This window comes from Xenopus laevis, chromosome 2S (genome assembly GCF_017654675.1).
Source record: "Xenopus laevis strain J_2021 chromosome 2S, Xenopus_laevis_v10.1, whole genome shotgun sequence".
Taxonomy (NCBI): Eukaryota; Metazoa; Chordata; class Amphibia; order Anura; family Pipidae; genus Xenopus; species Xenopus laevis.
The window spans coordinates 137,216,896-137,232,523 of NC_054374.1; the positions used below are offsets into that span (position 1 = coordinate 137,216,896).

General features: G+C 39.2%; 1 protein-coding gene across 2 annotated transcripts; it reads left to right on the forward strand.

Moving 5' to 3' along the window:
* The first annotated feature begins 269 nt into the window (after nucleotides 1-269).
* Nucleotides 270-13,062, forward strand: nfe2.S (nuclear factor, erythroid 2 S homeolog). 2 transcript variants are annotated; one of them, NM_001095191.1, is given in 4 exon segments: nucleotides 270-367; nucleotides 5,009-5,097; nucleotides 9,371-9,572; nucleotides 10,273-13,062. In NM_001095191.1, coding segments are annotated over 2 exon segments (1,032 nt in total). In that variant the 5' UTR covers nucleotides 270-367; nucleotides 5,009-5,097; nucleotides 9,371-9,527; the 3' UTR covers nucleotides 11,260-13,062.
* The last annotated feature ends 2,566 nt before the right edge of the window (nucleotides 13,063-15,628 follow it).

Genomic DNA, 15,628 nt, shown 5'->3' on the forward strand with positions numbered 1-15,628 from the left:
ATATATATCTATATATATCTATATATATATATATATATATATATATATATATATATATATAAAACTGTGTCTGATTGATATTAACTAATATTAACTAATCAGTTTGGCATTTTCCTACATTTCCGACAATAAGCCATCAGCCCCCAGTCCTGGCGAGTAGGGCTTGACTACTGTGGAGGAGGGAGTAGTGATCTGGAGGGTGTGGATAACAGAGGGTGGAGAGAGGCTACTTCTGTCTGAAGTTTGTGGTTTAACATGCTAATGCTGGCAGCAAGCACTGATAAAGGCTGTGGAACTGAATATACATTATGTGCGCAGGCAGCCTCTGGTGATATGGAAAGTACTGAGCCTGGCAGTGGAGGGAGAGGTAAGAGAATGGAAATAATATATGGCAAAAGACATGGGGGAGACGCTAAAAGCACATCCAATAGAGAATGGTGTCAAACAGTTTGATGATATAAGCAAGAGAAAAAAGAAGGGGGTGCAGATGCAATAAAAGATGAGCAGATGGTATTTAAAGGTAATATAAGTACAGTGGGGTACAGTGAAGATGCACAAACAGAAGAATGAATGGTTAAAGTCATAAGGCATTGAATATAATTGAACTGGTTCTAGCAAGGTTTAAGGTATCTGTCTCTTAAACAGATCCCATGAGAATCATATATAGACATATTTCATTTGTAGTCTGAACGCTGCACATTTCATTAGCCAATATATAAATAATATGTTAGACAAATTAGGCAACTGTTACATTTTATACTTTATATATTGGCTGATGAAATGTGCAGCATTCAGACTAAAAGGAAATAAGTACCTAAATACCATATTTTTGCACTTTTTACACTGGTCCTATGCTTGGCTCCTAAAGATGCAGGTATTTGAGCTCCACAATAGCTCCATTTAGCAGCACTAATTGGGTACAAGGTGTTACAGAGCCCTGTACTTACCCTTGCCTATGATTTGGCGCCTGAGTGCTCTAGAACTTGTGGCAGGGGATTTCAGAAATGACACTTAAAGACATGAAATTCGTTTTTTTAATGTGACATTGTTTAATGTTAGAAGACAAAAATAGAATATTTTGTTTTCTTAAATTGTCAATTGTAGAAGTTTACACATGTAAAAAAAACAGTTGTCCTATAAAGGACACTGTTGCCTTATGGTTGGTCTCTGCCAGTGAATCATAAAGTACAGCTTTAAAAAAGGAGACTAAAGAGTGTCCAGAAGAAGTTGAAGATAACACAACAAATTGTATTAAATGGTAAAAGTGAACAAGCCAATATTCAAGTGTTTGGATGTGCCAATCCAACCAGACTTTGCCTGGAAATAGGTCAATCAATAATAACTTTACAGGAGCTACAGTATTCAACTGTTCAGACTAAGTTAATGTTGCATCCTTCAGCAAAATGGGAGGGTTGCTTAAAAGAAGCTTTGACTCAAGAAAAGGCATGTTAAAGCCAGTCTGCAGTTTCCAAAATGCAAGAGACACCCAGTTGTGACATGGGAAAATGTTTTGTGGTCACATGAGAATCAGCATACTCACTTGGGCTGCTTTTCATCAGCAGGGACTGGGGACCTTGTTAAAACAGATTGACAAATGGATGTGTGCAAAATATAGGAAAATGCTGCAATACAAACAATTTTGTTCTCTTCTACTAAGACTGAAACATGGTTGAAACATCACTTTCCAGCAGCACCACATTCCAAATACAAGAGCAAAATGACACTGGAGTGGCTCAAGAACAAAAAAGTTAATACAATAATCCACTAGGTTATTTTCAAACATAAAACAATGTCGCATAAAAAATTAATAATTTTGAGTTTCAGTTCTTTGAAATAACCTATTGGGGTATATTTATCAAAGAGTGAAGTTAATAGTGAAGTTCCGCCACTAGAGTGAAATTCCGCCACTTTCCATTCATTTCTATGGGATTTTTTAAGGCGTTTTTATCAAAGGGTGAACTTTCACTTTCACCCATTGATAAATATGCCTTTCAAAATCCCATAGAAATGAATTGTGAGCTGCAGAATTTCACTCTAGTGGCAGAACTTCACTCTTTGATAAATTTACCCCTATCAGTGGAGACAGAATTTCACTGTAGGGGTTTGTCATTCAGCAAATTGAGAGAATTGCTCAAGGAACATAACCATGAGATTGTTTGTCTTCCATATTATTCTTAGTTGACCATGCACACACCTCTTTGTTTAAGACACAGGGTGGCCAAATTGGGGCTTATTTGCCATGGGCTGGGTAGGGTACAAAGTGCAAAAAATAATACAGTTTTCTAAAACGGAGAGCAGATTTGCCCCTGCCACAAGCGTTTGAGAATCAGTTACTGTCACCCAGAGCAGCTGATCAGCAATTAGATTCGACCGGTTTACAAATAAAAAATTAAAGCAACCTTTTGGCTGCTATGGGTAACTGCACTTTTGCAGTTTAACACATCTATTAATAAATCAGTCCCAGTTTGTTCTGAAGATCAACCGCAATCATCAAAGTTAAGGTTGTAAAGTAATATGTTGTAATATGCATAGTTATATCAATGTATAACAAAATTCTAACTATGAACTGTATGTACAATTAGGCATCCATCTAAAGAATAAGAAGGAAGTTATAGGTTAGGTGTCCTGTGGCCTGTATTACACTGGCCTGCATAGTGTCACACTTTAAGGGCTCTTACTCACGAGCGATTGTAGCTGCGCTGCGTGTAGGCGCCGAACGCAGGAAAAATGCAGCATGTTGCGTCTCAACCTGCATTCGGCGCCTACACGCGCCTGTGTGAGTACAGCCCCATTGGAAAAAATGTAATGCGTCTATTCCTACGCTCCCCTGCGGCTGAACGCAGAAAAACGGAACGCAGGGGAGCGCAGCTATAACCGCTCGTGAATAAGAGCCCTAAAGGAGAAGGAAAGGCTAAAATTAATTAAGCTTTATCAGAAAGGTCTATATAAATACACCAGTAAACCCTAAAAGTAATGCAGCTCTGAGTCCTCTGTCAAAAGAAAAACTGCATTTCTTTCCTTTTATTGTGTACACATGCGCTTTTTTTCTCCTTTAATTATTGCAATGAGCCTGTATCCCCCATACCTCACAGCTTTCCTTTCTGTTCATCCTTGTATTAATAACCCATTAGGCCACTGTCAACACTAGTTAGTTTTGATGTTAAAGTACTTGTATGGGACCTGTTATCCACAATGCTCAGGACCTGGTTTTTTTTTGGATGTTAACATACGGGTATGGAACCGGTTATCCAGAATGCTCAGGGCTTGTGGTCTTTGGATAAGGCATCTTTCCATAATTTGGATCACCATACCTTAAATCTGCTAAAAAAAAAAAAATTAGACATGAAATAAACCCAATTTTCAGCAATAAGTATTAATTATATCTCCAGATAACGGATCCCATACCTGAATTATGATTATCCATTTATTTCCTTTAAAATAGGAAATGTATGAGCAATGTATGAGTATAGCTTACCGTGTGTATAAATATTAATTTGCATTTTTGTATACAATACCTTTAGGGGGCACTATTAACTTATAGTGGACCGATCAAAACTAATTGCTCTTCTGTATCATATGTCATCCTATATAAAGCTTATATTAGTTCTCTGTCACCCTACTCTACAAGTGAGGGTGGTGGAGAGTAAGGGTGACTAGGACGATGCCTGCAGTGAAGGGACTGTGGCCAAATTTGGACCTCAAAGTGAAGGAATAGATAGTCCATATAATCAGGTTCAGACTGGGCTGGCGGGACACAAGGTAAAAACCCGGTGGGTCCCACCACCCTTCTGCTGCCAGTAAAGCCCACTTCCCTTAGAGAAAACAGGTATGCATATGGGTGCTGGAGGGGGGGTTGTGGCTGGGGCGGGGCCTGGAGAGGGGTTGCAGCTAGGGTGGAACTCAGACGCTTCAGTCCAACGCTGCATAAAAAGACATTACTCCCACTGGAAAACCAATTCTATAACTGTAGTGATCAGGTTTTCAAATTTTTCAGCACACGGTTCATTTTTTTCCGTTCCTACTTTATATATTGAGATTTCTTTAATACATTCCATGGCATGTGTAGTTTTAGAGGAAAAGAATTTAATTGCAAAATGCATACAAAATTCAACCTTCAATAGGTCTCAGTCTAGAAACAATAGAAGTCATAGAGGTTTCTGATTAGGAAAGGGAAATAGGTTAGGGATGATAATTTAAAGGAATTGTTCAGTATAAAAATAAAAACGGTGTAAATATATAGGCTGTTCAAAATAAAAAATGTTTCTAATATAGTTAGATAGGCAAAAATGTAATATATAAAGGCTGAAATGACTGGATGTCTAACATAATAGCCAGAACACTACTTCCTGCTTTTCAGATCTCTTGTTTTCCATTGATTGGTTACCAAGCAGTAACCAATCAGAGACTTGAGGGGGGCAGCATGAGTCATAACTGTTGCTTCTGAAACTGAATGCTAAGGATCAATTGCAAACTCACTCAACAGTTATGTCACTTCAAGTCACTGACTAACTCAGAGTTAGAGAGCTGAAAAGCAGGAAGTTGTGTTCTGTTCAGTTCTGTTCCAGTCATCCAGTCACTCCAACCTTTATACATTACATATTTGCCTAACTAACTATGTTAGAAACATGTTTTATTTTGCACAGCCTATCAATTTACCCAGATTTTATTTTTACCCTGAACTGTTCCTTTAAAAGCAAAATCCTTAAAAGCCTTAGGCCCTTCACACAAAGGTCATTTTGACAGCCTCCGCCAGTAATCTGTTTTCGTATGTGCCCAGCAGCAGACAAAATGAACAAAGATTATACTATATGTATACACTGTGTGTGTATATATATATATATATATATATATATATATATATATATATATATATATATATATATATATATATATATATGTGTGTGTATGTATATATATATATATATATATATATATATATATATATATATATATATATATATATATATATATATATATATACACACACATATTTTTCTTTTTGTTTCAGGTTCTATATCCATGAAACAGATTAATGCTGAATGAGGCAAAGATTAAGTGAACTTTCAGTAACCACATATTTTTAATACATGGCTTCAGGTAAGCATTGCAGAATATTATGTGAAATAAATATATGTTGAATAATCACATTTTATGATCGAACAAAGTAGGTGAAGGTAAGTCAAGCCAGTGATTACCATGTGTCAGTTATTTCTTAATTATATGGCTAGTAAACTATATGTCAATCCTATTAAATGTAGCAAGAGGACAACCCCTTTTATGTAACCCTACTAACCCATGCGGCTGCAGTTTGTGTGTTAGCTCTCTAGGGGGTTATGTATTAAATAGGCAAATTATGCATTAATAGAAATCAGCAGTTAGCATTTACTGGTAACCTATTTAAAAGCATATACCATATTGATTGCTATTGGTTACTACACCTGAACATCATTGAGCCTTTAATTACATATGGAGGTACAGTCTATATTGTGTTTATTTGCATAGCCTCAAGCTAAAGAAAGAGGATTAGGAACCCAGAAATGTTGTAATATGCATTCCATTTTCTGTGGGTTTGTTCAGTATCACTTAGGGCATGGAACACATACGGTTTTCTGCGTGGAAACGCAGCGTGTTTTTTAAAAAAGCCGACCGTTGCGTAAATACACTAACCTAGTGTGCCACTGCCTAAACTTGAAACTGCTAAACATATTTACGTAGCAGTCAGCTCTTTTAAAAACCGATCCATGTCTCTGAGCGGTAAAACAGCCATGTGTGTCTGGGCCCTTATAGGTGCAGGGCCAGGAAAACTGGGTTACCCATTGATTGGGCTCTAGTATCCAGACTACTAACTATTACACACGTCAAATTAAGTACATATATGAGCAATGTGTCATTTTCTGTTGAGCATTTCAATCTAACATTTGAAGTTAACGGCTATGAGCAGTCAAGGAAAATTATATTATGTTTCAGTCCACAGACCAAGGAGATTGGCAACGCATCCAATTATCATGCACCTTAGGCTGCTATGTTAAATGTAATCTCCTTTCCTTCCTTCTTAGAACTCTTCTGCAGTAATGGGGTGATCAGAAAAATCTATTGTACCTACATGAAAAAAGTGCCAGTCGAAATGTATAGCGCATCTCAAAACATACTGGTTAGGCTCAGGGAGCTAGATAGGTAGATAGACAGACAGATAGAAAGACAGATAGATAGACAGACAGATAGACAGACAGAGAGAGAGATAGAGCAATAGATAGATAGATAGATAGATAGATAGATAGATAGATAGATAGATAGATAGATAGATAGATAGATGATAGATAGATGTAACAAGTTCATTCTAATGAACAAATTTGATGTAGCTCATACCTTGTTTTGAGGGGCAGATTGGGTTGGAAACCTTTTTTTTTTTTAAGAACACGGATTTTATTACCCTTTTGTCTATTGGGAGAACTGTCCTAGCTCTAATAAGCCAACCAAGCTGGCCATACATTATAAGGTTCGCTTGTTTGGCGAGGTTGCTTAATCTGCACTTTAAATCTCCCTGTGTATGGCCACCTTTAGGGCAATAGGGCGATTATTTGCCTCAATTTTTAAAACCCTATTGCAGTGAATGATCGTCATAGTGTAATGGCAATTTGTACTGGCAACTTACCAGCGACTATAGTGACTAGTCATGGCTACGTGACATACAGCTACAGTTGCTCTGACATTGTACTGTGCATTACATGTGGCAACTTGTATATTTGTCTATGGGAAGGGTCCTGTCTGTCATTGCCCTTTGTCAAAATATTTTATTAATGTGTCCCTCAAATGTTGATACTTCCAACAAATATTTTTATTTTTATAGTTGTTGTTATTAACATGTACAGTAAAAGAGTTCTAGCTGGGGAATCCAAATAAGTCATGCTCAGGCAACATTTGCTATCATTTTGGCAGCAGGAAAAAAAAGGGTTAGGGAAAATAGGCCACTAATACAACATAAAATATCTAAATATTTGGATATGATTTATTAACGCCCCTTACAATATTTTATTAGCGTTCATCACAGTACTTCCTTGAAAGACAAATTCTAAGCCACAGAACTTTTACAGGGCTCCTTACAGACAGCCTTATCTATATAGTGCAGGAGGAGAAAGGGAGGGAAGGAAAGGGGGCTTGATAGAGGAAGTATGTCCAGAAGGCAAGCAGCAGATCTGTCAGAATTTACTTATAATACAAATGGTATAATATAAGAACAGGACAGGAAAAAAAAGTCACTACAATCAACTGTGTAAATTCAATGTGTAACCATTCACTATGAACTACAACTTGCAACTGTCTGGCTGTCTCCTAAATCATTTTAACAAATATCGACCCGAGTGCTACAAGGGTTTGAAAAAGTAGATGAGACTGTCCCAAATGGACTGCTTGCTCCAAATGGTTCATGCTTTAATAGACTGGGAAAAGAATACCATGGTTAATAAGCCATGTTGCTTATTAACCATGTTGGCAAGATGTAACTCTGGCTGGTGAAGGTGCTTTCAGGTTGATGTCTAGGGACAACTCAGCGGGGTAGGTTCTAGATATAGATAGTAAGGGACTACACACTAGCAATAATATAGGTAAGGGGTAGTATTATAGAGTCAATGCAGACCTAAGATTTGAAATGGGCTGTTTAATATATAAAATAAACTACATTTTCCGTCCTACAAGAAAATTGGCACTTATCCATCTGTGTAAAGTAGTGTGGGGTTCCCAAAGGCCAGAAAGCTGACAAAACCAGACTAGGGTTTTTAGTAGAGCCTCATGTTTTCACTGGTTTTCTAGATTCAACAAAGCATTGTTTGAAAGTCCAGGAACACCTGGGGCACATGTAGTTCTATTAATGTACTGTTTAAATGTACAGTGCTGTGTATACAAGTAGAGCTATACAAATTAAAATGTACATACATCCCTAACAATGGCTATTGCTATGTATAAATACTTTGAAATGTTGACAAATTTTTCTCCATGTAGCAGCAGGATTGGCAGGTTAAAATGATTGTCTCAAGGCCAAATGCCTTTTTTTGGCAGTAAATAGAATTTCTGTCTTGTAGACAAGAGAAGGATTGGTAGGAGACAAGCTATTGCTAATGTTTTACTATATTTTATATTGTTTGAAAACTGGGGGAATATTGGAGATATTTGAAGAATAAAGTCTGGTAGTACTACAGAGATATTTGGTATGTGCCCAAGAGTATTCCTGGGGTTGTTTCTGCCCTAAGGTGGCCTTTAAGATGCTGCCTTCCCTAGCACCCGGCTTTTGCCTGTCAGAGCACATCAGAGGGGGCTGCATCCCTGGTGCACAGAGCCCAAGTTCCCTAAGTGGGCCAAATTCGCTAGCGACTGCTTCGCCCACTTCGCCAGGCATAAATTTGATAGGACAACGCTAATTCACTAAAATGCGAAGTTGCTTCCAGGGCGCCGAACGCTGGCCAAGTTGCGCTAGCGTTACTTCTGCAAGCAAAGTGAAGTTGCGCTTGCGCGGGCTAATTTGCATGCAGTGGGAAGTGAAAGTTGAATGGATATATATGTTGCAGCAAATACATTACATTACACAAGCCCAGGGAACCTTAATAAAGAAAATAGAGTTATAATGCCCTACACATGAGCCCATATGTTAGGAAATGTATTATTATCAACATGTATTTATATAGCGCCAACATATTGCGTAGTGCTGAAATCTAGGGGGGAATCTGGGTACCCAAAGGCTATCACCCAGCGTTTTTTGGGACTTAGAAAATTTTTCAACAAAAAATTGATGAAGTCCTATCCACTCCACTGCACTTTGTCTGGTCTGAGGTGGCAAAGGCAAGTCTGGTGTAAGAGGTAACGTTCAGTAAAATCCGCATCTTAATGAATTTGAAGAGTAACGCTCTTTCGCCAGAGCAAAAATTCGCCTGGCGTTAGAGTGCAAAGTAGCGCTAGAGTCTATCTCCTTCGCTGGCGAAGTTACAACTGTGCCCATTAGGGAATTGTACCGAAATGACGCCACTCTGGCGAAGTTTTGGCAGCTTAGTCACCCTTTTCCCCCCCCCAATTTTTACTCTCTTCACTGTGCCTTAAGGTTCCAGGCAAGCTACACATACAGTATACTACAACAACCTAAGTTCTGAAAATGTGGGGGACATAAGATTTTAGTGTAATGTTGGGCTGGAGCTGTGCATACGGGACGCTTGAGACCCCAAGATCCCTGTTAGTGGGTAATGTTTTTAATGGGGTGAGAGTTATTATAGACAACAGCAAAATGTCTTTAGTATAAATGTGTAATTTGTCAATCAAGGCTGCATATATATATATGTGCCAGAAGCTACAGTAACGAGCAAACATACTGACTTTCCCACTTTTCCAGCTTGCAGATGCTGGGTTCCTAGCAGAAGTTCTGACCATTGGAGGCCAACAGCCTTGCAAAGTGTTCTGGTAAAATTATGCCCTCATGCCCAACCCCTGAAGGTCGGTTCTATAAAGCCCATTTGCTCACATTAATGGGAGAACATAATCAAGGGAACATGGATGTCGCCTGGCAAGAAATCCTTTCCATTGCTGAACTACAGGTAGGGTTACACTAATTTGAAAGGGGCAGGGACCACTTTTCCTTCTTGTTCCCTTGACACACGGCACTTGTGTTTTATATATAAATCATTTTGTACCCTTTTTGAAATAGTGTGGTATTGTATAAATACATAACAGAACGATACTAATAACAATATTACAAACATGTTGTGCATGAGCAGTTCACCTAATTACGTGTGATTTCTTGGGTCAATAGGTGCTACTGAATTGTGCCAAGCTAATCATGCAGGTCGTTGCAGGCATTGGCACCCTGGAAGTAATACCATTACCCAAATGTTACAGAAATTCTAGGAAGAATGCTGCATTGATTGAAAAACTATTTGCATCCAGCACTTCTTTGCACCATGTACTGACTTTCTCAATGATCCTTTTGCATTTTAGCATGTACACGCAAGCTCATTGCTATATTGATCATTTGTGTGCCTACTCTGCATTATATAAAGGGTTAATGCAATAAAAGTCACAAAGTTTGCACCAGGTCTGGATATGGAAACTAATTGTAACCAATCAGCACACTGAAATTTCTGTTCACCTGCTTGAAAGCAAACATCTGCTTAGAACTGGTACACATTTTGTACCTTTTATTTGCATTTATATACGGCTCTTGTTAAACCTGATACTTTGTCCTATATGTGTAGTTTTACTTTTTATACAGTTGTGTATGTTTTATTTCAAACTCAGGGCCTCGATGCACAGAATAACTCTCCATATGATGCCATTGGTTGCGGAACTTCTGCCATGCCCAGCTCTGACTATGGATCATGCCAGTTTACACAAGGTGTTGCGCAAAGTGTAAACCACAATATTCAGGTATATGACCAAATTTACATGGATGCAAATACTTCTCAAGATCAGCATGTCTATACTTTGCCTTTGGCTTCTGCGTGTGGCCCTACTGCCTACACCGGAATGCTCATCTCTTCAAGCATTAATCAGATGGGGGCATCAGGACATTATCCCCCCAAGAATCTACCCTTGAATGGACTCTTTACTGCATCAACGATGCCCAACGTGAGTGTATCCAGCACAAACTCTGTACGCCAACTCTGCAAGGGCCAAGATGAATTTGAATCAGACTCTGGCCTCTCATTGAATTTTAGTGATGGGGAATCCATTGAACTGGAAAATATTGAATCACAAAGATTGCAGGTGGAATACATGGAAATGCTTCCTGCATTAGTAGGTCAAGACCAGTTTGGCATAGTACAGTCTCTAATGCATAATATAACTGATGCCCATCAGTATAGTGCATTGCAAAGTGAAGAACTGGTCTGCAACCGAGATGAAAGACAGGCAGCTGCCATGAATATTCCCTTTCCCACTGAAAGGATTGTTAATTTGCCTGTAGAAGATTTTAATGAAATTCTGTCTAATTACACACTGACTGATACCCAGATGGCTTTGGTCAGAGATATCCGGAGAAGAGGCAAGAATAAAGTAGCTGCTCAAAACTGCAGAAAACGCAAGATGGAAAATATCGCCAGTCTAGAAAGGGAGATAGGGCAGCTACAGACAGAACGTGAAGGCCTGAAAAGGGAACAAGAAGAAGCGGGAAGGGTAATGGGGGACCTAAAAAGGAAACTTGAAGGTCTCCAACGTGAGGTTATGAGTGTCTTAAGTGAGAAAGGCAGCCACCATTATCATCTGGAAGACTTCATGTCCAACTAGACCATATACTGTAGGAGGCTTGGACTGGAAATCAAAATAGGCCCTGGCATTTCAAGTACACAGAAACCCCCTCAGCAGCCCACTAAATTGTGTCTGTCAATAGCATTTTACAGCAGCCCCTGTAATCCACAGATTGCCAGTCATGAGTAGGGCTCCCTTGCCCCCCAAATAAGAGAGATTTAACTGACAGGTCTGGTTGATATGGCAGGATGTTCATATCTGACAAATGAATAGTCTAGTTCTGTACCATAAAGAATGACAAGTGACCTGTCAAAGAACTTTAACACAAGCAGCCACACTGGCTCAGGCTATACAGAGGGGCCACAAAAAAATATTAAAATCTAAGTGGCAAAATCACCTTTTGCTGCAACAGTGCACAGACCACTTGTCATTCATATACATTCAATTTCAACATATTACTGACCCCAGAAGCAACACCAAAGGGAAGAAATAACTCCATGCCTAATGCAAAACATAGTTATGTCTTTTTTATATCAACTGTAGAAAAGAGACGTTCTGCATAGTCATTTTAATCCATATCATTTGTGGCACACTATACACCTGTTTTGTTTTTGAGCTTTAATTGTGTTCAACTCTAATGGAGTGCAATGCATCCTATTTATAAGTGGTGCTTACACACAGAGACAAGAAGGCACGGATATTTGCACACTCCTTTCTTCATTGCATTTATAAGTGAGTGGGTTTTGTCTTTGAAGCATTTCTTTCATACAGTAAAACACCATGCAGTTCCCATAAGGAATCAGATCTTTGCCCTTGTTTTCTAATTTCAAAACCTACTACCGGTCAGTTGCTATGGGTAACTGCCCTGGTGCAATTTAGCACCTGTGCTAATGAATTGGCCATGCTAGTGTACATTAAGGGGTCGATTCACTATGGGTCGAATATCGAGGGTTAATTAACACTCGATATTCGACTAGGAATTAAAATCCTTCGACTTCGAATATTGAAGTCGAAGGATTTAGCGCAGATAGTTCGATCGAACGATAATTCCTTCGATCGAATGATAAAATCCTTAGAATCGAAGGATTCAAAGGATTTTAATCCAACGATCGAAGGAATATCCTTCGATCAAAAAAAGTTAGCCAAGCCTATGGGGACCTTCCCCATAGGCTAATATTGACTTCGGTAGCTTTTAGATGGCGAACTAGGGGGTCGAAGTTTTTTTTAAAGAGACTGTACTTCGATTTTTACTTCGAATAGTTCGATTCGAAGTCGTAGTCGAAGTAGCCCAAAAAAAACTTCGAAATTCGAAGTTTTTTACCTTCGAATCCTTCACTCGAAGTTAGTGAATCGGCCCCTAAGTATATGAAAAGCTTGTGCAGTTGTATTACTACTGAGCCAAAGCCAACAGTATGACTTCTTCTATGCACCAGTTGGACAATATGTATGAAGACAAGGCATCATGCGCATAAAGCGATCTTCTTCGATAGGTGGAAGGTATTTTAAGGATTGGCATATCACAGTTAGAGGTGCCTTGCTTCACTTTAGGTCTGAGACTTCAAATAACTCCAAAGACTAAGAAGCTTTACTCAAGGCCAATTCACAATGTTAAGTACAATTTGAGCAGATTTGCTGGAGCTTGAACTCTATGCCATATTTTGTATTTGAAACTCTAGCTACTATTAAATTATGTTTTGCATTACAGTGTTGTTGCCAATTTCTAATTAGTATAACTAGATAATTACCTAGATCATTTGGAACGCTTAAATGATCATAATGTATGGGGAGTGTTTTCTTAGCAATTACCGGAACGCTTCAATAAAAAATGGTATGGCACTTTAAGCAATTTATGTGGTTTTGTCTTGGTGACTTTCCCAATTTCCACCTAAAATTGGGGTTAAGGGCCAATAATCACTTACACATGCACAGCAAATGGCATGCTCTAGTTTGAGACAATATTTGAGCATCAGGAGTCTGCAGGGTTTCCAGTCAGTCAGATCAATACAAGTACAGTAAAGTGATAAGTAAGTTTGGTTTTATGCCTGAAACCCCCATTGTGACATAGTCATAGTCAGGCACCCCCTACTGGCAAAAATAAGGATGGCAGAATTTATCAAATATGTTTTGGTCTAGAATTAAAGAGGTTGTTCACCTTTAAATTAACTTGTATTATGATGTAGAGAGTGATATTCTTAAATAATATCCAGTTAGTTTTCATTTTTAATTATGTTTTTTTTTTTAGCTATTTTGCTTTTTATTCAGCGTCTCTCCAGCTTGCAATTTCTGCAGATGACCCTACCAACCATGCACGGATATGAATAAGAGAACAGAAAGAGGAGTAATAAAGAGTAGCAATAACAATACCTTTATAGCATTACAGAGCATTTGTTTTTTTAGATAGTGACCCCCATTTTATATTATTAGTATTATAAGTATTAGGCTAAGGCCACACTAGGCGATAGCGCCGCAACTTTTAAGCCGCAATCGCTGGGGAAACTTTTGCGCTGGCGTCTATGGGGAATCGCCAGCGTAAAAACACACGCGGCGATCTTTTTTCTATTGTCGCTCGAAATCGCCTAGCGAGGCAATTTCGAGCGACAGTAGAGAAAAGATCGCCGCGTGTTTTTACGCTGGCGATTTTTCGCGATTCCCCATAGACGCCAGCGCAAAAGTTTCCCCAGCGATTGCGGCTTAAAAGTCGCGGCAAAAAGTCTCCGCGAGTCAAATCACGGCGCTATCGCCTAGTGTGGCCTTAGCCTTAAGGTATATATTTACAGCAAAATATAGGAACTGCAGAGTGCACCCAATTGCCAAATGTTACATAGGCAGCTGAGAATCGTGAAGCACAAGAAAATCTATATTTCATCATAATCCTTCTCCCTGTATGGGCATGGAAAATATACTTCTGTCTGTACATCGATAGCAGCACAAGTTTATACTGGCTCGTAAAGAGTCTCGTGCCTGGAACCAGATCCAAAAATATGCAGTTTTTCTTAAACTTGCTCCATGTCTGTAGACTATTATGGGCTTCTCTGAAAGTGCTAGAACTGTTATGTCAGATATCTTAGAGAAATTAGGAGTGAGGACTAAAGGCCCCCATACACGGGCCAATAAAAACTGCCGACACACCAAGTCGGCAGCTTATTGGTCAGTGTGTGGGGGCATCCCTGATCAATATCTGTCCGAAAGTCAGCCAGATGCAGATTGGGCAGGGTAAAAATCTGTTTGTTGATGCGGTCCCGTCATCCGACCACCCATATTGCCTCCATTCTGATCCAATCGCTGAGCCCCAAGTCCCACGATCGGATCAGCCCAAAATTGCCCACTTCAATGTGGGCATATCTGGGAGAGATCCACTCGTTTGGGGACAACACCAAACAAGCGGATCTCCCTGTGTATGGCCACCTTAACTCGTGATGATTTGGGCCTCAGTGCGTTCTGGAATTCTGGCAGTTGCCTAAGCTTGGGGACCAACACAATATACTGTATATCAGCAGAACAATGGGCAGGTAACCAGATAACTGCTCCTTGATACATATCAGAACAGCACTCAATAGTAAAAACGTCTGACAAACGCACACGTAAGCACCGAATGCCCCACGCTGCATTCCACCTGCTTTTGCCACTTACACACTTACCCTTTGTCAGTATGTGCCCATTAAGGAAGAGTCTGCTGCTTTCCTTCCTGCACTCCCCTGCGGCTGAGCGCTTTCAAACAGAACAGGTTTAAGGACTCATATGAATATACCCTTATGTATAAATGCCACTGAATTCTTGCTTTCAACCCTCAGGAAAGGATCATGTGCAATTCAGTCTTGCCACACGCTGCAAAGTCACATGTATATACACTTCTTCCTTAAAGGGGACCAGTCACTCAAAAAAAATTATTCAAAATGCTATTTTATCACATTAGTCAAACAAAATTAACTTTTATTACATTGTATAAATTATTTGAATCTGTTTCCTTCAGTTTGGGAACTCATAATTATAGCAAGTAGGCAGCAGCCATTTTGTGGGCACTGTAATTAAGACAAGCCTGTCATCTCAGTCTTGTTTGTGCATTAGAATGGGGGACCTGATGTCCATCCCCATGCCCTGGCTACACAATTAAATGGCGAAGACAACGAAGGAATGTGGGGAGAGCAGTGACATGTAGGAAGTGCTGAATGGAAAGTGAAAGTAATCGTCTGCTCCGCCTCTATGCGCAGGGCATAGAGGAGGGGCAGACAATATTTGATTGACAGCTGAGATTTTTAAATGAATTTACAACAGCTATGAATGCTTTAATAAAAAAAAATAGAAATTGGATTTCATGTTTAATTTGAAAAAGACTTATTATACAGATTTTTATGTCTGGATGAGAGGTCCACTTTAATCAAGGATGCTGGGGTGCCAGGGGAATTATTGA

What these genes read in the sequence shown, in the direction of transcription:
- nfe2.S (XM_041583216.1), top strand. Translation starts at nt 9,447, where the DNA reads ATGCCCTCATGCCCAACCCCTGAAGGTCGGTTCTATAAAGCCCATTTG. An exon ending in TTTCCATTGCTGAACTACAG is followed by an intron (nt 9,573 to 10,272) that starts GTAGGGTTACAC and finishes TTTCAAACTCAG; the next exon opens with GGCCTCGATGCACAGAATAA.